The 23997-nt window shown below is 40.9% G+C and overlaps 1 protein-coding gene across 32 annotated transcripts in view; it reads right to left on the reverse strand.

The window, feature by feature from the left end:
- Positions 1-23997, reverse strand: part of Phf21a (PHD finger protein 21A) — a 196278-nt gene that overhangs the window by 35693 nt on the left and 136588 nt on the right. For 22 of the 32 annotated variants that reach the window (XM_087205678.1, XM_087205690.1, XM_021264266.2 and 19 more), the window contains 4 exons: positions 19231-19437; positions 11592-11843; positions 10321-10410; positions 6180-6473 (listed from right to left, as the gene is read on the reverse strand). In XM_087205678.1, coding sequence (XP_087061804.1) covers positions 6180-6473; positions 10321-10410; positions 11592-11843; positions 19231-19437 — 843 coding nt within the window. The remainder of the gene's footprint in view (positions 1-6179; positions 6474-10320; positions 10411-11591; positions 11844-19230; positions 19438-23997) is intronic. The other 10 variants (XM_087205683.1, XM_021264267.2, XM_087205682.1 and 7 more) reach the window with 3 other exon arrangements.

Here is a 23997-nt window from a genome sequence, read left to right on the forward strand (position 1 = left end):
TGTTTTATTTTTTGAGACAAGGTCTTTCACGTAGTTCAGGCTGGCCTTGGATTCACTATGTAGCCCAGGCTGGCCTTGATGTCTGATTATTTTAAAAGAGGAATTAAGAAGTGGCATATCTCTTATATTAATCCTCCTATTGAAGGTGGAAAAAATAAATCCACTTGTTTACTCCCAGCCTGCTTTTCTCATTTTTATCCTGCTTCACATCTATGGCTATTTGAATTTACAACTTCTGTTCTTTTGATAGAATGCAAAAACTCTGGTAAGTCTAGAACTACATTAACCATTTATACTCTGAATTTCAAATTTACCATCTGAGGCTTGGCTGCATGAAAAAAAATCACTTAGGTATGAGCAAATAAATGAATGTTCAAGCAGTTTCATTAATCAAGTTAAATAACTATGGACCGAAGGAGAATGAAACCCACTTGGTCAATTTGCTCCAAAGGGGGAGGTAATCATCAGCTCAGGTTTACTGAAGGCTGGAACTGGAGGATAGTCTGTTGGATAATATTCTCATCTTAGAGGCACTTCTTTTTTAGAGGCTATTATGCAGGTTTCTATGAAAAATATGTATGGAAATAAAAGGCCTGCGTGGCAATCTAGCAATTTTTTCCCACAGAACCTTCTGTTTTTTCTTAGTAGTTTAGACGTGGAGACAGACATAGGGGTATTTGCTGCAGAGTATGGATGGGGTGGAGAAGAAACAAACAGAATTCCTGAGCACTAACTGTCTCAGACATAGTACAGTGGACTCTAGCGCCTTGTCGCATTGCATCGGTAATGGGTGTTAGGCCCATTTCATGAAGTGTTGGGAGGACCTGGGCACAAAAGGAGGCATGGGCGGTCACAAGTTTGTCTGGTTTCATCTACTTTTCTCTTTAAAATACAGGTACACCTCATTGTACATTTGTGCTTCAGTGAGCTTCACGGATATCAGAGTTTTTTCTCTCATGTGGAAGGTGCAATGCACTCCAGTGTTGAGTAAGTCTAATGCGTGTCATTTTCCCAACAGCATGTGCTCACTTTACATCTCTGTGTCACATTCTGGTAATTCTTGAAATATTTTAAACTTCTTCCTTACTGTATCTGTTATGGTGATCTATGGATCTTTCATGTTATTACTGTAATTGTATGGGGCACTATGAATGGCACCCATAAAAGATGGAGAATTTACTAGTCATGGTGGTGTGCACTTGTAGTCTGAGCTATTCAGGAGACTGAGGCAAGAACATGGCTTGAGCTCAAGAATTCAAGACCAACCTGGACAATACAGCGGGGGAATATTTAAACATTGTTTGAATTCTTCTCTCTCTTTTCTTTTTTTCTTTTTCTTTTTTTTTGTTGATACTTGGGATTGAACCCAAGGGCTTAATGTTCTGCTACTGAGCTATATCTCCAGCATGTTGTGTGTGTTCTGATTATTACACCACCTGGCTGTTCGCTGTCTCTCCTCCTCTCCTTGGGCTTCTTTACTCCCTACGGTACATCAATGTGTCAATTAATAACCCTATCAAGGTCTCTAAGGGCTCAAGTGAAAGGAAGAGTGGCAATTCTCTCGCTTTAATCCAAAAGCTAGACATGACTGAGCTTAGTGAAACAGGTATGTTGGAAGCTGAGATAGGCTGAAAGCTAGGCCTCTGGTGCCAGTTTGCCAAGTTGTGAATGCAAAGGGAAAGTTCTTGAAGAAAGTTAAAAGTGCTTCTCTAGTGATGACACAAATTACGGGAAACCAAAACAGTCTTATTACTGATAGAGTTGCGGTAGTTGGGTAGAAGATCAAACTAGTCACAACATGCCCTGAAATCAAAAGTTTAACTCAGAGCAAGGCCCTAATTCTTTTCAATTCTATGAAGGCTCAGAGAAGTGAGAAACCTGCAAAAGAAGTCTGAAGCTGGCAGAGGTTGGCTCGTGAGGTTGAAGGAAAGAATCCATCTCTGTAATACAGAAGTGTAAGGCAAAGCAGTGCCTTATACTGAAGTGCCTTTACACAAAGCAGGTGATGGTATAGAAACTGCAGAGTTATCAAAAAGAACTAGCTAATCAATGAGATTGGTTACCCTCAACAGCAGATTTTCAATGTAGACAAAACAGCCTTATACTGGAAGAAGTATTCTAGAATTTCTACAGATAAAGAGAAGCCAATGCCTGGTTTCAAAGGACAGTCTGATTCTCTTGTTAGGGGCCAATTGAGCCGGTGACTCAAAATGGAAGCCAATGCTTATTTATCATTCTGAAAATTCTAGGGCTCTTATTGGGAGGCTGACGCAGGAGGACTGCAAGTTTGAGGGCTGTCTGGGCAATTTAGTGAGACCTTGTCTCAAAATAAAAAATAAAAAGGGGCTGGGGATGTAGCTCAGTACAAAGGTCCTGGGTTCAATCTCCACTGCCAGGAAAAAAAAAAGCCATACTAAATACAAAGCTTAGATGACAGCACCTCTGTTTACAACATGGCTCATGCACATGTTAAGCCCACTGCTGAGACCTGCTGCTCAGAACAAGACTCCTCTCAGACACTAGCTCATCAACAACACACCTGATTACCCCACAGCTCTGATGGAGTAAAATGAGATAGCTGACACCACATCCACTCTGGAACCCATAAACCAAGGAGCAATTTTGATTTTTCACATCATATCACTGACGCCATGATTCCTGGCAATTCCTGGGATGAATCTGGGCAAAGTAAATGAAAAGTCTTCATCATTCTAGATGCCATAACAACCTGTTGTGATTCACAGGGGAAGGCAAAATATCAACATCAAGAGAACTTGAAAAGAACTTGATTCCAGCCCTCATTGATGACTGAGGGACTCACAGCTTGAGTGGAGGAGAGAGCTGCTGAGTGGTGGACAAGCAAGGGAGCCAGTGTTAGAAGTGGAGCTTGGAGTTGGTGACTGAATGGATGCGGTCTCGTGACACAGCTTTAGCAGACGAGGAGCTGTTTCTTATGGGTGAGCACAGAAAACAGTTCCTCGAGATGGATTCACCCGGGTGAAGATGCTGTGAACATTGTTAGATGACAACAAAGGATTTAAGAGTAATACATAAACCTAGTTGATAAAGCAATGGCAGGGTTTAAAGGGACTGATTCCAATTTTGAAAGTTCAACTGTGAGTAAAATGCTATCAAAGAGCATTGCATGGTACAGAGAAATCGCTCTTGAAAGAAAAGCAATCGATGGAGCAAACTACATGGTTGTCTTCTTTCAAGAAATTGCTGCCGACACCCCAACCTTCAGCAACCACCCTATCAGTCAGCAGTCATCGACCTCTAGGTAAGAACCCCACCAGCAAAAAGATTATCACTTGCTAAAGGCTCAGATGATTGTCAGTATTTTTTTAAGCAATAAAGAACCTTTAAATTAAGCTACACACATTTTTTAGATGTAATTCTATTACACACTTAGACCACAGCTGAGTATAAACATAACTTTTATGTTTACTAGGAAACCAAAAAAGTGACGTGACTGGTTTTATTGCCATATCTGCTTTGGTACGGAGGTCTGGAACTGAACACACAGTATCTTCAAGGTGTGCCTGCATATTTTTAGCCTCAAAGCTCTTTAAACTCTTCCATTTATTCTCTCAGAGCCAACATGTAATGTAGCTTCTAGTAAGGTATAAGGTAGGGAATGTCTTTTCTAGGGTGGATAAGGAAGTTGGTTATGCCTGATGGGAAGAAGCAAGACCCCTGTTGGTATACAGCACTGGCTTCTCCCCTTCCTGTGCCAGAAATGTGACAGGCCTACAGCATTGGCCCAACTTCCTTCCCTGCAGACAGCCCCAGTGCTTGCTCCAAATGCACCGGAGACTGAACTTTGTGGGGATAGAGGCTTTGAGATCTACTTATCTTCATAAACAGATACCACAAGCAGCAAATCAGCTAGCATTTAACCAACACATTTTTATTAAATGAATGTTATCATCCTAAAGGAAACAACACGAGCAGAATGGGACCCCACTCATGGTCATACAGGTAATAAGTGGCACTTCCATGGCTTTACTCTTAGCCCACCTATGAGCTCTCTTAATGGCTATAAATGTGATACTATAAATGAAACATAAAAGAGAGAAAGACAGTAGGAAGATCTGAAGTAAAAGAATTCTGAAAATGGAATCCAGTCTAAACAGAGTCCCCGCTGCCTGGGTTGAGTAATCTATAAGACTGTTAGGCCAGGTGGCCTGCCAAACTAAAAAAGCAGTGACTGGACTCCTCTATTAGGGCAAAAAGAAGACACACCACGGAAGTTACTGCTACAGAAGAAAAACATTTTAACATGGGTATCTTATGGTGATAATAAAACTAAAATAAAAACCTCTATCAACAAGTAAGGCAAAGACATGAAAAGATGCTCAAGTTTTACCAAGTAGGAAATGAGCAAGTAAAAAATAATAAAGTTTGATTTTGGTTTTGGATTTTAAAAAATGTCAGCACATACACAGAAAATATCTGAAGGAATATAATTTAAACCGTTACTAGAAATTAATTCTTGGGGACAAAATTATGATAAAATAACAGGAGAATTTACTCTATAGGTTATGGGGAGAGAGGACTTTCTACAATTTATATTTTTAAATGTCTGCATTTTTAAAATGAACATATACTATCTTTGTCATCAGAAAAATAAAAAATATAAAAACAAAATGAAACTGAAAACATTTTCTTTATGTTTAAAAAAAGTCAAAGAGAAGTCATATTCAGTGATCCAGAGTGGCACTGGAAAAGCCCTCTGTGAAGCAGGGGCGCCACCTGGGCTCTGTGAAGCACCACCAGACACGAGGGTGGATGATCTCCAAACTTGCCCGACTCCTAAGCCTGAGCATTCGACTTTCAGTATTGTATACTGAAGACCTGCTGCCAACAGGTCTGCGAAGTTTTGACCTAAAATATGTGTAAACAATTGATTTCTGTATGTTCCTCAAGGGCTGGTGCAGGTGCCTGGGGAGAGCAACAGACAGGCTCTGTCCCTCGTGACTCCTGCGTGCAGGACTCTGGTGGCCAGCTGCTGTGAGCAGAGGGTCTGCTGCTCTGAGGAGCTGCCTGGGTACAAGCACGACGCTTTCTGTGGAAGGTTCCTCTGTTCAAGACGGCCCAGGCAGCAAGAAGCCTTCCATTCCCCACTCATGGCCAGCCTCTGGGAATCATGGGCCACTATCCAGGAGCAGGAGACTGAGACCACCAGAGACCGCTTCCACATGAAGGACAAGGTGAGTCTGAGCATTAGAAATAGGTCAATGATTTATTTATTTATGTTTTCAGACAGGTTCTTGCTATGCAGTTCAGGCTGGCCTTGAACTTCCTGTGATCTTCCTGCCTTTGCCTCCTGTAGGCTGAGATTACTGGCCTGCACCACAACACTCAGCCTTGGTCAATGATTTTGTAAAGCAACCTTCTCTAAAGAGGAGGCTTTTCTTTCCCTTCCTTTTGTCTTCTTGGAGAAAGGATCTTACCATGTACTCCACGCTGGCCTTCAACTCACTATGTAGCCCAAATTGGCCTCAAATTTGTAGTGATCTTCCTGCCTCAGCCTCCAGAGTGCTGGGATTACAGGTGTGCACCACCATGCCCGGCTGAGGGTATTTTTGTTTACAAAATTCTTCTCTAAGGGCTTTTTAAATTCTAGTTTTGTCAAAGAGAAAAATCTGACTTCAGAAGATATAAATGAACGGTTTCAATATTTGAGCTAACATGCCTATACCCTTTAGAGTGAAAAAATGACTTGGAAATGTTTTTTGCTTGGCTACGTATTATCTGTAATGATCAAGGAAAATCTTTGAAATGAAATTCCTTTCCCTGTTTGTTTATTCTTTCTGCTTTTCACAGTCACATCCTCATCTGGATTCTTATTGGGTGGAAACTAATATGGCGTTTTCTGTTTACTACACCAGCGCTTCCTTACTGAGGTGAGGCAGCCAAGAGCATTTATACAATTCTGCCTCAAAACCAGCAGGGGGAGCTCATCCACACAAGACTCTGAAGCCATCTACAGGGATGGTGGGAAGTATAATTCAACTTTTTTCAGTGACAGTGGCCTTTCTGCATGTGGGTGAATCACCATACAACAAGCAACAGGTTCTTGACAATGATGAAGAGCCCAGGGAAGTGTGTTAGAGACAGCCCAACTGTCACCACTGCAGGGCACTGCCCGCAGCAGGTGTGTACTCTGCCCGTACCTGTTTTTCAAGGCTTGGCTTGCTAAGCTGTACAGTTTGAGGTCCAGCGAGTCTGGTCCCTGGAGTGGCTATCACAATGCTGGTGAGCTGGGCCATGGGGAACGTTTTGGCTATGGTTGCGGTCTGCCCATTGACGACCCGGACAGGGTGGATGGAATTCTGGGACGTGGGGAGGGTTGTGGGGGTAAACTTGGTCAGCATGACAGGCCTCTGGATAAGTTGAGGAGCTGCAAGCATGGGAGGAGGCGCTGGGGCGATAGGAATGTTATTCTGGGCCACAGGCTTGGGTCGAACCTATTGGGGAGAGAAAGAGTAATTACTGTATTACTTAAAATTTCTTAATTCTTGTAAGTCTATAACATGGTGTATCTTCCACACACTATATATGTGAAATAGTATTTAATATACTTATTAATATTCATTTAGTATTAATTCTACAGATTTCAAGACATATAATGGGACAAAAGACTCTTCAGCACGAAGGGAATCCAAATGTTAACTTGAATTAGTACCTCCAGGTCTAGCACCTCAACTCTCCCTTGTGTACCAGGCACCTCTTCAGGCAGCGGTTAAGAGCCTGATGCAGTGTTCCCACCCAAAACCTGGTGCCCATAATGTTGACAGTGTTGCCAATGGCTTTAATTCACATTCTAAATTTCTACATATTTACAGCGACAGTTTACCCTCTAACTCTGGCCCTCGATCTCCCTGTTCTTGGCTTCTCCTTCTCTGTCTCATCTGTAGATTTACTCTTCCTCTGCCCAGTCTTAAATGTGAGTATTTCTCAGGATTCTGTCTTAGGACGACCCCTCCCTTCCCACTGGGCTTAGTCTTCCTGGGAGCTCTTACCCAACCCATAGCTTCAGTTAGAATCTGTGTACTGAAGCCTTCGAGGTCTTCTCAGGACGAGACATTTCCTGAACTTCACCAGCTGTCAGACATATTTACTTAGAAATCTCACAAGAAGTTCAAAATCAACGTATCTCAAACACACCAATTTCTTCCTCTTTTAATCACATCAATAGCCTTTCTCTTTCCTTTTCTTTCTCCCCTTCTTTGTTTCTTTTTTTTTTTCTGTACTGGGAATTGAACCCAGGGCCTCTGCACTGAGCTACATCCCCAGGCTTTTTTATCTTTTATTTTGAGACAGGGTCTCAGCTAATTGTTAAATTGCTCAGGCTGGGCTGAAACTTGGAATCCTCCTACCTCAGCCTTCTACAATGCTGAGATTAAAGGATTACGCCATCACACCTGGCTTAGTTTTTTCTTGATGAATAAACTTCAGAAGTAATTTTTTTTTTCTTTTCTTTCTTTTTCCTTTTGGCTTTTGAGACAGGGTCTCACTATAGTTCAGATTGGCCTTGAACTTACTATGTAGCCCAGGGTGGCCTCAAACTCATGGTGATCCTCCTGCCTCAGTCTCCCAAGTGCTAAGATTACAGGCATGCACCTCCATGCTCAGCTCTCCACCTCTACCTTTCTATACTTTTCAAATCTCTTTCATTCTATCCTCATTGCTACAATACTAGCTTATATATGGCTTACTGAAACCATGCTGAGTAATACTTAGCTGGGGATAGTGGCCTGGGTTCAATCACCAGCAATGCAACCACAATGGCAACCCCCCCATTATAAAAACTAAAACGAACCAAACAAACAACTATGTTTAAGCATATAGGATCAAAGCTGGGAGTGGTAGTATATGTCTGTAAACTCAGCACTGGGAGGCAGAGGCAGGAGGATTGAGAATTCAAGGATAGCCTGAGCTATATAGCAAATTCAAGGGCTACACATCAAGACACCCTCTCAAAAACAAAAACAAAAACAAATAAAAACGGTGTCCAATCTTGCCTAGGTTCAAAAATCCTGTTTCTAACACTTATAAGCATGTAACCTCGGGGAACATATCTGATCTAAACCAGTATTTTTATTTTTATTATTAATTTTTTTCTTTTTAAGCCAGTATTCTTAAAACCCTATGGCTAAAATCCTTCTGCCTATGCATGAGAATTCGATCCTTGGTTAACTTTCTAGCTCTTTTCTCCCAGAAACCCAGTAAAGGTAAGAATGTTATAGGCACACATGAGAAAAACTTGTTATTGCTAAGTCAACAAGAGGTCACTAAATTGAATCTGAATGGGGAGAACCATAAAAACTTGACCGGATACCATACTTCCGGGCCTCCCTAAGTGAGGTGACTGCTGTAACTTGGGCATGCCCACCGTGGAGATCCTAAATGTCATGCTTAAAGACCTGTCACAGTATATATGGGGTTCTGTAGTTCAGTATATATGGGGCTTCTATGGATGCCTGACTCTCCCACTGTCCTGGATAAAGATCTCATTTCCTTGAACCCAAGGTGTCCCTGGACAGCTATAGAGACTGCTGAGAGGGCTGCTATGGGGACTCCTACTGAAGAAAGATGCCTGATGCTGTCTTCCTGGCAAGCTGTGGTTTCTGTTCTGTATTATTTCCAAGTAGACTGATGGCAAGTGTGGCCCATGATAGTCTTGTGAGCCTGACGATTTAGCTTAACTTAAAATGGCCTTGTGGGGATGTATGTCTATAAAACAAAAATTTTATGAAATGAAGTATATGGCATGGACTATCAAGCTCCTAAATTGATTTCACAGCCTACTAATGGGTCCTGACCCATTTTTAGAAAATCATGGACTAAGCCTAAGATTCCTTATCTAAAAAAAAGCCTACTTTCATAAGGTTATTTCCAGGGTTCAAACGGACAAGCCATGTGAAGTCCCAAGCCTAGCATGGTACCTGGTATACAGCAAGGTTCTCCAAACCCTAGCTACGATCGGCAATGCCCTACCTGTTCTTCTTGCCCACAGTCTTGACCATCCCTAACCTATTCTTTGCATGGGGGAAAGATGGAATTTGTAAAGTGTAGGTCTGGCCAGGTCGAGCCCTTGCTTGGAAATGCTGTATAGTCTCGAAGGGTGCACAGGCTCCAGGCTCAGTGCTCTTCTCCAGTCTCATCTCTGCAGCCAGCCAGGGCTGCCACATGGGCTCTGGACTCAGGCACAGCAAATCTCTCTTGGTTCCTGAACTAGCAACCATCTCTCCACTCCAGACATGGAGGCTCTGTCTTCTATGGTGGAGTTTTGTTTCTCCCCACAAACTTTGTCAGGCTAACTTTTCTAGGCTTTTGGGTCTCAGACTGAATGCCAACTTTTCAATGAAATCTTGCGAAAACTGTCTCTAATACTCTAAAGAATAGGCCACGTGTCCTCCCCAGTCTCCTCTGTACACTGCACAACGGGCACTGTAACTGCCTCGGGTGCTGAGGGCAGGGAGTCACCTGACACAGCCACAGTGCTTAGTATGTAAGGTTTTCATTAAAGATGTATCTGAGAAATGACTGACATCATCATTATCTCCCACTGTTCATCCCTCCCAAGAAGCTATAAATTGCACCAGTAAGCCCCCAAATCCTTTCCCTTTTCTCTCTGCCTGAAACCTAGGACTGCAGATAGTAACTCTCAGCCCTTCTACTGAGCAAATCAACATCCTTCACCTCCAGACAAGGACAATCCTGGTATACTGCCTTGAGAATGGTGAGGGTCAGCCTAAGTGCCAGAAGCACACTCAGGAAAATGGACATGAGCCAACTGCCTGGCCTGGGGAGAAGTTCCCTATACAGACCTTTCCATGAACCTTTGAGAGCAAGGTTTACCTTTAAGCATCCTGTTCAATATCACAACTTTCCACAGCAGAACTGAGTGGTTTCTATTGGTTAGTTTGGCTGTTGTTTTCTTCTCTATTCTTTTTGGTAACCAAGAAAGAAATGAAAAGTGGTAATTGCATTCTTTCCCGACTCCCAGGCAGGTTCTTCCAGCAAGTTAACCTTGTCAGAGTTATAATGTTGTTACTGTGATTGCTTTACATTTAAGAAACTCTTTTTTCCTTCACTTCCCTCTGCTACTGCCTTTGGACACTTGCTAACAAACCATGATGATAGAATAAGCTTTTCTTCATTGAAGAGAAATCGGTGAGCAGAATCTAGCTAACTGGGCTCGGAATACAGCTGAACTGGTGAGCCTGCTTACTACAGGCTGCCCTGAAAAGGCCCGCAAGGATTTCTGTCCCGATTACCCACCTCAAGGCTTCTCTTTGGTTTACTCACCTGTGGAAGAAAGTTTGGACGTGGAGTGAGTCTAGGAGGGGGTATAAACTGTGGAACTTTGATGGGCTGAGGAGGTGTTGCCTGAACCTGCTAAACAAATGGGAAGGGAAGTCAGAGGGAGGATAATTCACTAGCAAAGGTAAACATTCTTACATTATTTTCAGTATTCCAGTATCTTCCTCATCAGACCACACTGTCTCCACACTTTCACTGTGGAGTTAACCACTAGAATTAATACAGCATTTGGAACTTTTCCCCTCCCACCTGCAGGCTTTGCTCCATAAACCAACCACACTTTGAACCAGTCACACTTGTTCCCTCATACAGCTGGCTTAGCAATCTTGGACTATTTCCTCTGACACCCTAGAACTCTTGCACTTACATATTTTAAAAGCCAAGACAGGATGCAGAGTAAAATCAAACTTGTGCCTGGCTATAAAGGCTTTCTCCTGAGCTAGGTGCTTTACCCAACAGTGAATGGCTTTATTGCCAGAGAGAATTTTCCTTCAGTAACCAAGTGATCAGGTTGGTTCTCTAAGGATTCCTGGTTAAATGGCTAAGTTTCACTTTGCTGCTCTCCAATTTAACTCACCGTTGGTCATTACTGAAAAGCCACCAAGAGCTCTTAGCTGCCATTTTAAGAGAATTTTATATCCTATCTGGATATACTTCCCTTAAGCTTGCAGGAATATCAGTTTCTAAAATGGCTCAGTCCTAGAAATCTCATGAACCATTCTTGTTTAAGTACATTCCTCAAGGGATTTTTTTCCTGGTAGAATCTGGCGACTGATATATTAATTTGTGAGTCTGACTATTTTCCAAGTGCCTCAACCAACAACCAGCACTTCTTGGTGGCATTCAGTATAAAGGGATAGTGAACTATAAGAATGTAGGAGGGAGTCTTCCCCAAAGCAGCAATACAGCACAAGACTTTAAACACTCAAGCTTCTCAGAAACGATAGTGGATAGGATGGAGGGAGAGGTGAGTGAAACAGTAAGTATGCCTCTGTGAAGGACACATTTCTCGGAAAATCAAGCCACACTTTGACTGCAGATAATGTACTGAATTTGGTCCCTGTGTCAGGACACCTCTGTAGTTAACTGGGGAGATAGGAATGCTATATTCCCTTGTCAGGCCCAAAGGAACACGGTACATCAGAAGAATAACGAGAACTGAGAAACCCAGCAGGAGCCTAAAATGAGTATACTGTACAAATGCATATCCTGAACCCTCTCATGTGGGTACACCTAAGTAGCAGCTACTGGCTTACCAGAGTGACTGTGTTTTTTGCCACAATTTGGACAGCCTCTGCCCCAGGCCCAGTGACCTTACTAGACGTCTGGAGGTTGACTGGTGTGTTCTGCACATCAGTGCTGAGCACAGCCTTCTGACTGTTGATGGCGGTCACCATAGCAATGGTAGGTCTCTGGCCCACAACAGAGGCAGGCATGGTCGCAGTTGCTGCTTTCAAGACGAGAGGTAGTGTCTTTGTGGTAATCATAGAAGCTGTAGTTACAGTCTTCTAGGAGACATGGAGAACAGATATTAGGACACAGAAATGTGATCCCACTAAACAATATGCTGCTGAACTCCAGAACAAAACAAAGCAATAATTTTCATAGTCAAGTTCCTCTATATAACCACATTTTTTTGGTGTGTGTACATAGAGCACACTTCTTACTATAGGGAAAGATAATCTTTAGTTTGCTAGAGTTCTTAAACCTGTGTCATTTCTAAGTGGGCAAGTTCAGTGTTATTGACAAAACTAGAATGGCCAGAAGGTTCCCAACAACGAACAGAGTGGGCTTATAGATAAGACTATGAACATACTCATTTCTTCTAGTTTTTCTAATTCTTTGCTTGACATAATTTATATACAACTTGCAAATCAGTGAGGTACACATCATCTCTATTTCTATCTTTAACTGCTACAACCTCACTAATATGAAAGCCATCACAGAATTCTATTTGTCTGCTTCCTGTGACACAAAGTCTAAGGGAAAGGGACAGTGTCTTTTCATTTTTTTGAATGTCACCCTGGAGAGGCAGGAGGGAAACTCACAGGAGGATTAGTACAACTGCTGCCTCAGAAGCAGTAAATCCCAAACTCCAGATAATGAAACATATTAACCAACTAGTAGGGGAAATACCACTTCTTGATACCAAAGGGATGAGTCACTCCTTGTAATCTTTTCTCTGGAGAACTGCTAAAGTGATCAAAGATTCAGTGAAACATAGCAAGGTGGAAACAAACACCTGAGTTTCAAAAAGCCTTGGAGATCAGAGGATGAAGTGAAGGGAGAGGACTTGACTGATGCCTCCTAAGTGCTACGCAGCTCTGAAGCTCCATTTTTCTAGACCTTTACTAGAATAATTACAAGTGACAGTTACAAAACACAAAAACAGAAACAGCCTCATGACTCGGCACATATCTACCTGGTGCTACTAGTCACGATGCAGGCATTTCAGGAATAGGACAAGTTACCTGGTCCAATTTGTTGGTTCTGATACTGCACTCTTTCCTCTTCTATATTTGTATTGCACAACTGGTTGCTATTAGCCACATGTGGCCATTCAAATTTAAATTAAAAAATTAAATTAAGACATCAGTTCTTCATTTGCACAGGCCAAACTTCAAGTGTTCAAAATGTGTCCAGTGGCTACCAACCTGGACAGCGGAGACAGAGCATTTGTAGCACTGCACAAAGTTCTACTGGACAGCACTGTTCCAGACCACTGAAAAGTAAACTTCCTCTTTCTGCAACACACGACTTGGACAACTTCACTCAGGAATTTCTATTTCAGTGTCTATGTAAGTACTTCTGTACTAAGCTGTTTGGTTGTGATTATTTCCCTTTTCTGCCTTATACACACACACACATTTTATTTTCCCAGTCCTGGGGATGAAACCCAAGGGTGCTCTACCACTGAAATACATCCTCAGTCCATCTGTCATTCATCTTTCTTTCCTTTTATTATTATTTTTGTTTGTTTTTTTGAGACAGGGTCTCACTATGTAGTTCAACCTGGCCTTTAACTCACTATATGGCACAGGCTGGCCTCAAACTTGCAGCAATCTTCCTGCCTCAGCCTCCTGAGTGCTGGGATAACAGGCGTGCACCACCATACCTGGGTCCTGGTCCTTTTTATTTTGAGTTATGGTCTAAGTTATTAAAGCTAGCCTCCAACTTGCCATCCTCCTGCCTCAGCCTCCCAAGTAGCTAGGATTACAGGTGTGCACCACTGTATTCAGCTACAAATGCATCGTTTAATGTCTTCTTTTATTTTTTAAACAAAAAAATTTAGTGATATGGCTTCATCTATCCCCATCACAGCCTAACCAGCCATCCTTTTTTTTTTTTTTGGTACTGGGGATCGAACTTGGGCCCTTGCGCTTGCGCAGCAGGCGGCAAAACCACTGAGCTAAATCCCCAGCCCCAGCCATCCTTATTAATGATGTAATTAAAATCACTCTATTTGATTCATCTTCTTTAAGTCAACAATGCAGGAGTAGCCTACTCTTTTTGCCACTGCCTTCTTGAAAGTGTAATGGGGGCCACAGGTCATCCGCTTTCTATCACTGATGAAAACCAAATTAAACTAGCAATTTATCATTAGAACTACTGTAGCAGTAAAATATCAAGGACTGTACCATACCAGCTATTTGTAATAAGAGTTTTAAACCCAGTATGATATTAGCCCTATCTTTCAACTTAAAATGTTTAAATACAAAGAACTTTTTTTCTTTCAGTACTGATGATTGAACCCAGGGCCTATGCACTGAGGTAGCTATCTCCCCAGCCCTCTTTAAAATTTTGAGTCAAAGTCTCACTAAGTTGCTAAATTGAGCAGGCAGGGCTTGAACTTGCGACCTTTCTGCTTGGGTCTTCCAGAGTACTGGGATTATAGCCCTGTGCCACCACGCCTGGCTAAATACAAAGAACTTCTGAAGTTGTGAGCAAACCACACCTGATGGCATTCGATCTTGATACTACCACAGGCTATAGAAATAAAGCCCTCATCTGCAGAATTCAATGACAGGGATTTTAAAAACTGCTGTGCTCGTTGTTACTGCTTTAGAAGAGCTCACAGTACTCTTGTTTGAAACACTCTTGGTTCAAGTAAATCATTATTAATATTTTAAATAATCCTAAACTGATTATTCTAGAAAATACTGAATAAAACCTCAAACCCACCTGGAGTTATATGTTTACCATCAACCCAATGCTTAAATAACACTGAAACCTAACAACTTTATTCACATCTTAGGTTAGCATTTTTATTCTACTTTATAAACATTTAGTTGTGGCTAACTTCACTGCAGGTATTCTACCACTGATATAACTATATAGTACATAAATAAGCACAAAGCCTAGAACTATATGCTTCAATGGAAACTTCTTGAAGAATATATTTACTATTTATATATAAGGCTTACTAAGATTTTACTCCTGGTCTGGGGTCTGTTCCATTCCAAATCTTAGAAAACAGAAAACAAACTCTTGGAGGGTTAAGAGTTCAGATAAGAAAGGGAATCTAGAACTCTGAAATCCAAACATGATGAAATGTTTAAACTGTTCTGTCAGGAGACAAGACAGAAAAGGTGCTCAACAACAAAGAAAATGACTTTTATAGAAGCTGTGATTAACCCTTGGCTAGTTAATGCTGTCCAAACCTGATTTACAAGAGAAGGTAGTTATTCCACAGTTTTAATTTTGTTTTGTTTTGGTACCAGGGATCGAACTCCGGACCTTGTGCTTGTGAGGCAGGCGGCAGAACCACTGAGCTAAATCTCTGGGCGCCCCCCCCACAGTTTAATTTTTTTTCTAAGTTCTTTTATTGGTGCATTTTAGGTATACAATATGTTTACATTTATCATTGGGTGTTTGTACCTGTCCATGATGTATCTTGGTTCTTATTTTTTCCCCATTACCTGTGCACCCTTCACCCCCTCCACCTTTCCCTATTTACATAGATTTTATTTCCATTTTTCTTTCCTCATAATTTTTCCTTTCCCTTCTTTCCTTTCCCCTTCCCCTCCCACCACCCCTACACCTTTGGACCTTTTTTCCTATTTCAAATTATCAATTATTCATTTTAATCATTTTAACCCTTATTTACACTTTCAGTTTCTCACACTAGAGAAACTATTCCTATTTACACATGTGTGTCCTATTTATTTCACTTAAGGGTATGGCCTCAATATGCATCCATTTAGCTGTAAATGTCTCTAGTTTCTCATTCTTTATGGCTGAGTAGTACTCCATTTTATAAAAAAAACCCACATCTTTATCCAGTTTCCAACTGATGGGCACTTGGGCTGCTTCCAAGCTTTAGCTATTACAAACTCCCATAGTTTAATTTTGACAAAATCTAAATCTCATGAGTAAAAGGTGACACAGAAATACATGGAAAATAACAACAATGGTAAAATCTTTTTATTTTTACTAAGTTATTATTGTTTGTCTGTAAAATATGAAATATTGATTTAAACCATTTTAATGTACCAATCAGAGATTTGAGGATTGTTACTATGGGTTCTAACTAACCTCCACATTTATTTCAGATTGCTTAATTTTGAATAGAAATTCACCATTGTTCACTGAAACAACCACAAATACAAGACTTCTTCCCCTTTGCCTATGAGGATATATTTTGTTTGGTTTTATTAACTGTACTCTTACATTTGTATTTTATCATTAAAAACAATAGCTTGTGAATATAGGTTGAAGGATATGCTTGTACTCACGTGTCCTATTCTCTTTTTCTATAGACTGGAAAAACTTCAAAATACTATACATATAAGATTGAGTTGGAGTTAACTACAGTTAAGTCCCCAACTTACAAAAATTCAAGCTGCAAACTTCGACAGGTGTACTGTATAAAGCTTTGTCAGATACAAATGAATCTGACTTAGGAATGTTCTCCTGGAATGGAATGCATTTGTAAGTTGGGGACTTATTGTACATAAAGGGAACTGTTCTTACCCCTCTCTGCTAAAAGATTTCTTCATTTCTTCCTCCACATCTTGATACATGCTAATCACTCAACTAGCATCTCCTCCAGGCCCACACTGATCACTATTTCATGTTACTCCTTTCTGAAGCTACACATTTCATTACGCCACATATAATCTCCCATTTGTCCTTGTCCTTGTGAACCTTTAATAACTTCTATGCCTGCCAAAATACCCAAGGTTTTGTCCTGCACTGAAGGTGCCCACAACAAGCTAGCCCCATCCTACCTTTTCTGTCCTTCCTCCCTCTCTCATTGGTTTATGGAATCTACACTCCAACCACACCAGCCTACTCCCAAGCCATGCGTTTACTTTTTTTGACTCCATATTTTTGTTCATACTATTTCTATACTTGTGATGGTTTCCCCCTCTGTTTCACCGCTGAAATTCCATTCATCTGCCAGGACCCTGCTCAAATACTGCCTCCTTTGAGAAGCACTCTCTGATGCCTCTAATTAAAAGTATACTATTCTCTTTTCTATTATCTTCACAGCTCTTCACTGGTACTTTTATTTTACTCCTGTTAGCAGTTTGCATCTTCTCCTTTCTTTCTAAATTTTTTAATTCTTGAAAACAGAAACTCTGTCTTGGGAATCTATTCCTCATATTGCCTAGCAAAGTACCTGCACATAGTAAGGACACAAATATTTCCAGAATGGATTAAAACGAATTAACATAATATACCAGATTCTTGGCAAGGATCACTGTTCTTTTTTTTTTTTTTGTACCGGGGATTTAACTCAGGACCTTGCGCTTTTGAGGCAGGCGGCAGAACCACTGACCTAAATCCCCAGGCCACCACTGTTCTTTATATAGTAGAACCTAGCACACTGACAGCGGTCAATAAATACTGAATGACAGTTTACTGTAAAGATACAACAAAACCCAAAGGATCCTTCAGGTTTTAACATTAAATCTTTGCACTAAATAAAGCAATATATAACAAAGGTTAGCTCTATCAATTAAATATATCAGGTGGGCTTCTAGAGGAAGAGATGCCACACAGCACGTTTTGGGGATAACGTTGGGCGCCTGCCTCACTGTCCACCACCCCAAAGCAGCACAGAACTCTAGTGGTTAGGGAAGGGAACGGTTATTGTAAGCATTTTATAAATATTTCCTGACCTGTATAACATGAACCACTACTTGAACAAAAAGTGTTCATGGATTAAAATAGAAAACACCTCTGTAGCAAGAAACAATAAATGCTGCCACACTCCTTCCATAGAAATACTTTCTGATCCATCTGTACTTTGGAAAGAGAACAACTTAACCCAACTCCGTTTAAAACTCCAACAAAAGTAATCCTATAAGCAATCTTTCAGAAGCAATACAAGTCTTGGTCAGGGGATTTTTAAAAGTCAGATTTAATGTCTAATTTCCAAGTAGTTTTGGGCTAAAGACTAGGGTAAGAATTCCATTCACTGCTCCAGCTATCTGATTTACAACAGAGGTTTTGTCTTTCCACCTTTGGTTTGTTGCAATGTTTGCATTTCCTGTTTAGTACTGTATGATGATGAACGGACAGGTTTTTTAACCAGGAATCTTAGCTCTAGTACATACTAGCTGTATGATCTTAGGTAAGTTACTTAACCTTTTTGTGCCTTGCATGTGCTCTTCTAAAAAATAAAAGACAGTAATATTTTCCTCATACAATTAGGGCAAGGAAATGTGTCCATTACACATGTACAGCACTTAGGAGGTGCTGGTATATAGTAACCACTATTAAATGCTGTCACTTCTAAAAATGTACACAAACCAGTCCAATGTCTGTGAACAATGAATAGCTGAACAAAATATAATCTTTTCCTCTACATAATGAAGGCTTGGGTGTGTAGGAGGAATCCATACTTAGTTTTCAGAAGATCCCATAGTCCTTGAAATATGTAAAAACTGTAAGTGTATTATGTGTGAATATGTATTTTTATAGGGAGGGGTCTATAACTTTGAACAGTCTTAAAAGGACCTGTGATCCATAAGCATCGAGAATCACTGTTCACTAGTCCCATTAGTATGTGGAGATCATGCTTGAATAGTTTTTTTGGCTAAATGACATTTCCAAATATGCCCGTCTGTGTAACTTGATTGTCTCACTATCCTTACACTAGTTTAAATGTCCTTTTCAGTAAAAACATTTGTACAGCTAAACCAAGTTAGAATATTATTTATTAAGCTGCCACTTCTTAGTTCTAGTTTTGACCTGTAGCTCTCTCTTTTTTTTTGGTTTTTTGAGACACAGTCTCGCTGTGTAGACCAGGCTGGCTTTGAACTCACTATGTAGCCCAAGCTGGCCTCCAACTTGCAGTGATCTTCCTGCCTCACCCTCCCAAGTGCTGGGGTTACAGGTGTGTGCCACTATGCCTGGCTCATAGCTCTCTTTTGAGATTTCTATCAGTATATCAGAATAGATTCATATTCTTGAGACTATGGACTTAAAAATGAATATTCTGTTTTTAGGAATAAAAAAACCAGAATATCTCTTTCTACCTGGCCCTAGGACCAATAACCCTGGAATAGCTCCATTCCTAATTGCTAAGAATTCCAGAAAAATAATTCCAGAAGAGTTCAAGTGCCATAGACTTTTAGAACAAGTATAAATAAGTAATTCCAGACATTCAAAATAAGACTTTAATTCACTGGATTATACCGAAGTGATTTTCTTTTGTCACTGACTACCTTTCCTTCCTTCTCTGGACAGGTGGAAAGTTAATTTTGTTCCATTGTAATGTTCCTTCTTTCTGGCAGTGAATTTCAAGAGATTTCTACCCTAGTTATAGTTTAAAAAGAACAAACCAACCAACCAGAAAAACTTTTGTTTAGCACTGAGCTCAGGACAGCTGAATCGGGACCCAGTTCTATGTGACCAGCATGCAGCATGCCACTTGAACTTTACCTGTGAAGCGGTCAAGGTGGGCGAAGGTGCAGCTGACTGCTGGGCGTGGTGGTGGTGATACTGCTGCTGTTGCTGTAGTTGCTGGAGTGGTTGCTGCTGTGCTGTTTGTAGTTTGTTTTCAGATTGTGGCAATGGCTGTATTTGGAACTTGTCTGGTTGTTCTTGCTTTACTATCAGGTTCTTCCGTAGCTGTTCAACTACTCTTTTCTACCAAGTGGAGACAAAAAAGAAATAAAATCTATCAGAGTGCTGTTTCATCAGCTGCATGAAAATGTGCAGCAATTATATTCCTCTGACATCTTTTTTGTTAACTAGCTTCATCTAAAACTTGTTACAGACAAAATTTATACAGAACTTATCAGACATTACTGTAAATATGAAATCAATGGCGTAAGAAATGTTTTATACAAAAGGGAAATTGGAGCATACAGATGAAAAAGTAAAGAGAGACCACTCAGCTGAACTCCTATGTCCTGACCATTATCAGCTTAGCATGCTAGGCTGGAAGGGCAGAAGAACACGACAGGAAGAGGACAATTCTATAGTTTATACTGCTTCAATTAAAAGTTCATTCTATATTCTTACCAGCTACATGATATTGGGCAAGTGTCTTAGCCTACCTGGAATTCAATGTCCTGGTCTGCAAAATGAGGTGGCTGACAATATCCTTAGGGTTCTCTTGAGTAGCAAAGTCAGCTTATGTATACAAGGACATCTCAGTGCACCAATGCTTCTGTTTGCAAACAATTTGGTTTGCAAACAAAAGCCTTCGGCAAAATTTTGCTTCTGTTCACAAATTTTGCATCGGGTGACAAACATGACCATGGCTACCTTCCCTGCACAAACACAATTGCAGCCATCTTCCCCTAAATCATAAAATAAATGAACTGAGGCACCACTGTATCTGTATATACAAATACAGTACCCAGAACTGTGATTGGCACATTACTGTTGGTCATTATTATTTGTATGCCCTATAACATAGATACCAAGCCATACTAATCTATATTAATCTATCCCAGTTTGAAACATTAAACAATGAAACCTTGATCCCAGTAATACGAAAAATAAACAACAAACATTTTAAATTACTGACATGTTTAACTCTTGAGCAGAAGCTCTTTGCTGGGTTAGAATCTGTGGAAATGTGCATATGTGCTTAGGCAGAATAGGGAGCTGTCTACATGGGACAAAAATTTAAGTTAAGGTTTCTTAAACTTTCTGGAAGTTCTTGTTCAAATCCCCCCCCCCAAAGGCGTGTTTTTGGATACCTTTATTACTCTAGTGACCCCTGTGGTCCTCCGTCTCCCTTGCTTTTTTTTCAGTGCTGAGGACTGAACCCAGAACCTTGCATGTGCCAGGCAAGTGCCCTGTCACTGAGCTACATCCCCAGGCACTATCATAATACATTCCAACAGGAAGTGAGCACCACCACGGACTTCTTCTGTTCGCAACTGTACTCTGCACTGAGACCTATGCTGCTGAATAAATGTCCTCGCTCTTTTCAGAGGGTGAACAATGTGATGTGACTTAAGAGCAGCAAATGGCTCAGAGATGTTTACTGTAATAACTGGGCTCAGACCCCAGGAAGGGCTGGAAGAAAGAATAAGCATCACTCCTCTCATACAGTTTCTTTTCTAAAAAGTTTTTACTTAGTATATGTTTACAATACATAATGCTCACATTCTTTGTGGGGAGTTGGTACATGTACACAACACATCTTAATTCTTTCTTTTCATCCTCTTCCCCTCCCCGGCATCTCTCGATTCCTTTCCCATTCAAGAAAGATCTATCTCCCTGCTTTCTATTATCTAACTTTTATTTTGCTCTTTATTTATATTTTGGGTTTCTCATATAAGAGAAACCGTGTGATATTTAAGCTTGTGTGTCTGATTTATTTCACTTAACATTATGTTCTCAATGTACATCTGTTTTCCTACAAATGACTCAAGTCCTCTTTATGGCAGAATAGTATTCCATTGTGTGTAAATCCCACAATTTCTTTGTCCATTCATCTGCTGGTGGATATATATAGGCTGTTTTCAAGATTTAGCTATTATGAATGATGCTGCTATAAACATGTGAGGCACGCTATTTCTGATAACAAAAGATTGCTATTTTCTAACATAGATTATGAATGAAGAAAAAGAAATTTGGTGCTAGTTAAGTTCAGCATAGATTATTTTTCTGGGGTTTTTTTTGGTACTGGGGATTGAAATTGGGACCCTGCACTTGCGAGGCTGGCGGTGGAACCACTGAGCTAAATTCCAGGCCCGGGGAGAAGGGGGGTTATTTTTGAGACAGGGTCTCACTATGTAGTTCAGGCTGGGTTGGAACTCACTATGTAGCCCAGGCTGGCCTTGAACTCACAGTGATCCTCCTGCCTTAGCCTCCTGAGTGCTGGGATTACAGGCATGTGCCACCATACCTGGCAGCATAGATCTTTAAATAAAGAGTTAAGCGAAACCATAAGCACAAGATTATCTTTTAAATTCCTGCTCTGGCTCTAACCAACTTCATCACCCAAATTCTCTAAAGAATCCAAACCCGCAGGCTGCTTAACATATCTGAACATTAAATATTTACAAAATGGATTTTAAAAACCTTAAGTCAATACGAAAATATATATATATTTTTTTGTCCTGGGGATCGAACTCAGGACCTTGCGCTTGCGAGGCAGGCGGCAGAACCACTGAGCTAAATCCCCAGGCCTACAAAATATATTCTTGAGTTTTTACATTTTTATTATTGATTGTTTTTTAGACAACAAAAGTACCCCATAAAGGCCAGTTTTGGGGGAGCAAAACTGATTCTGCTACACATTATACTCTGCTAGCACTACCTCTTTGAGTAAATATTTTTTTAAAATGCAGAGTCTAAAGTCTTTGCAGAAACCATCTGCAGAGTAATAAAAATGCAAATTAATAAAATATCAAATGCTTATAAAAATTAACTTACAACTCTTCAAAACTATTTCTCAAGTACAAAAGGCAGAGAAATTGAACTGCTGTGGGTTGCAAGGAAGGGAAGAACTAGGAGTGGTGCTACAGATAGTTCTGAGTATCATGTGTAGATTTTATTGCTTGGTGCCTACCAGGATATTCAGATGTTTAAAAATTAAATAATTATTTACAGTTGCTTTTAGTCTGGCTCCCCAACAGACATCAAACGTATTGATAAACTAGCTAAAGTGCAGCATTAGGGCAGAAAGGAATTCCCAAAAACTCTTACAAAAAATGGAGGAGAAGGCAGGTGTGGTAACAAGTGCATGCCTGTAACCTCAGCACTCTGGGAGGACAAGGGAGGAAGAACACAAGTTCAAGTCCAGCCTAGGCAACTTAGCAACTTCACAAGACACTTTCTCAAAATTAAAAATAAAAAAAGGCTGGGGATGTAGATCAGTGTGAAGGCCATGGATTCAATCCCTAGTACTGCAAAAAGAAAAACAAAAGAAAGTAAACAAAACCAAAAATCAAACCATAGAAAACCCAACATAACAAAAAATAGTACAGGAAACAAATTAGTCACTATAGAGTATTAGGTACAAAAGGACAGGGTGTTTTTCTCCTCTACAGTCATCCTTAAAAAAATGCAGTATGCCAGGTATAGTGGTACATGCCTGTAATCCCAAGCAATCAGGAGGCTGAAGCAGGAAGATCATGAGTTTGAGGCCAGTCTGGTATATATATAGTGAGGCCCTGTCTCAAAAAAGCCAAAACAGGGCCGGGGATTTAGCTCAGTGGTTCCAGCGCCTGCCTCACAAGCACAAGGTCCTGAGTTCGATCCCCGGTACCAAAGAAAACTAAAGTCAAAACAAAAACAAAAAACCCTACCCCCAAACAAAGCAAAACCACAATACCAAACCAAAGCAACAACTGTAACAAAACAGTATATTCTACTTACTGCCTAACTGAAGTACACTAGAAGGAAGAGACAAGCCTAGAACCTACTGCCAGTGTTATATACAACAGCAGTGAACAGGTGCAGGCTAGAGAAGGTGGCGGCCAATCAGAACTAAATGTGAGAGCGGGTGTCAAGTTTGTCACACCGCATTCACAACTGTTCCACCCCAGGGCCTGAAACAAAGCCCCAGAAGCTTGCAGATGGCAAGGAAAACCAAGATCCAAATACTTGCAAACTGAAGAACCGCTCAGAGACCATCGCCCCCTTGCTGTGCTCCCCATAAGATGAGAGCAGCTGTGTGTGTCCTCGGGTGCCTGTGGCATTTTTAAAAACATCAAGGTTTGGGCTGGGGATTTAGCTCAGTGGTTTTGCCTCCTGCTGCGCAAGCGCATGGACCCGAGTTCAATCCCTGGTACCAAAAAAACCCAACAACAAAAAAGGTTTGGCAGAAGCAGGGTTGCTTTCCATCACTTAAATACATGTAGGTACAGTCAGAAAACCAAGGTGGAAAACAGAGTGGCCTCAGCAGTGGAAGGGTTCCAGGGCCCGGCTAGCAGAGGACAGTGCCATGCAACAGCAGGCTGCTACGTCCCACAGCCAGCCTCACTCTAGTTTAGCCGCGCCACTCCAGCAAACACAGTACTCAAATCACTTCAGAGGGACCTAGATCTGAGTCAGCAGCAGTTGAGGGTGGCAGGGAGAGAAGGCAGTCATAGTATTTCTAAGTCCTAGACACGTGGGATCAAGCAGAGCCCTCCACGGCCCCCGTACAGAGGACACCCTCTCGTCTCCACAGATGGAACACACGTTTCCTATTATGCGTTTTAAACAAAGAAATCATGACTTCTGCTGGTCATTAATGAG

This window comes from Heterocephalus glaber, unplaced genomic scaffold (assembly GCF_053883595.1).
Source record: "Heterocephalus glaber isolate CG9 unplaced genomic scaffold, H.glaber_assembly_v1.0 deba00000594, whole genome shotgun sequence".
Taxonomy (NCBI): Eukaryota; Metazoa; Chordata; class Mammalia; order Rodentia; family Bathyergidae; genus Heterocephalus; species Heterocephalus glaber.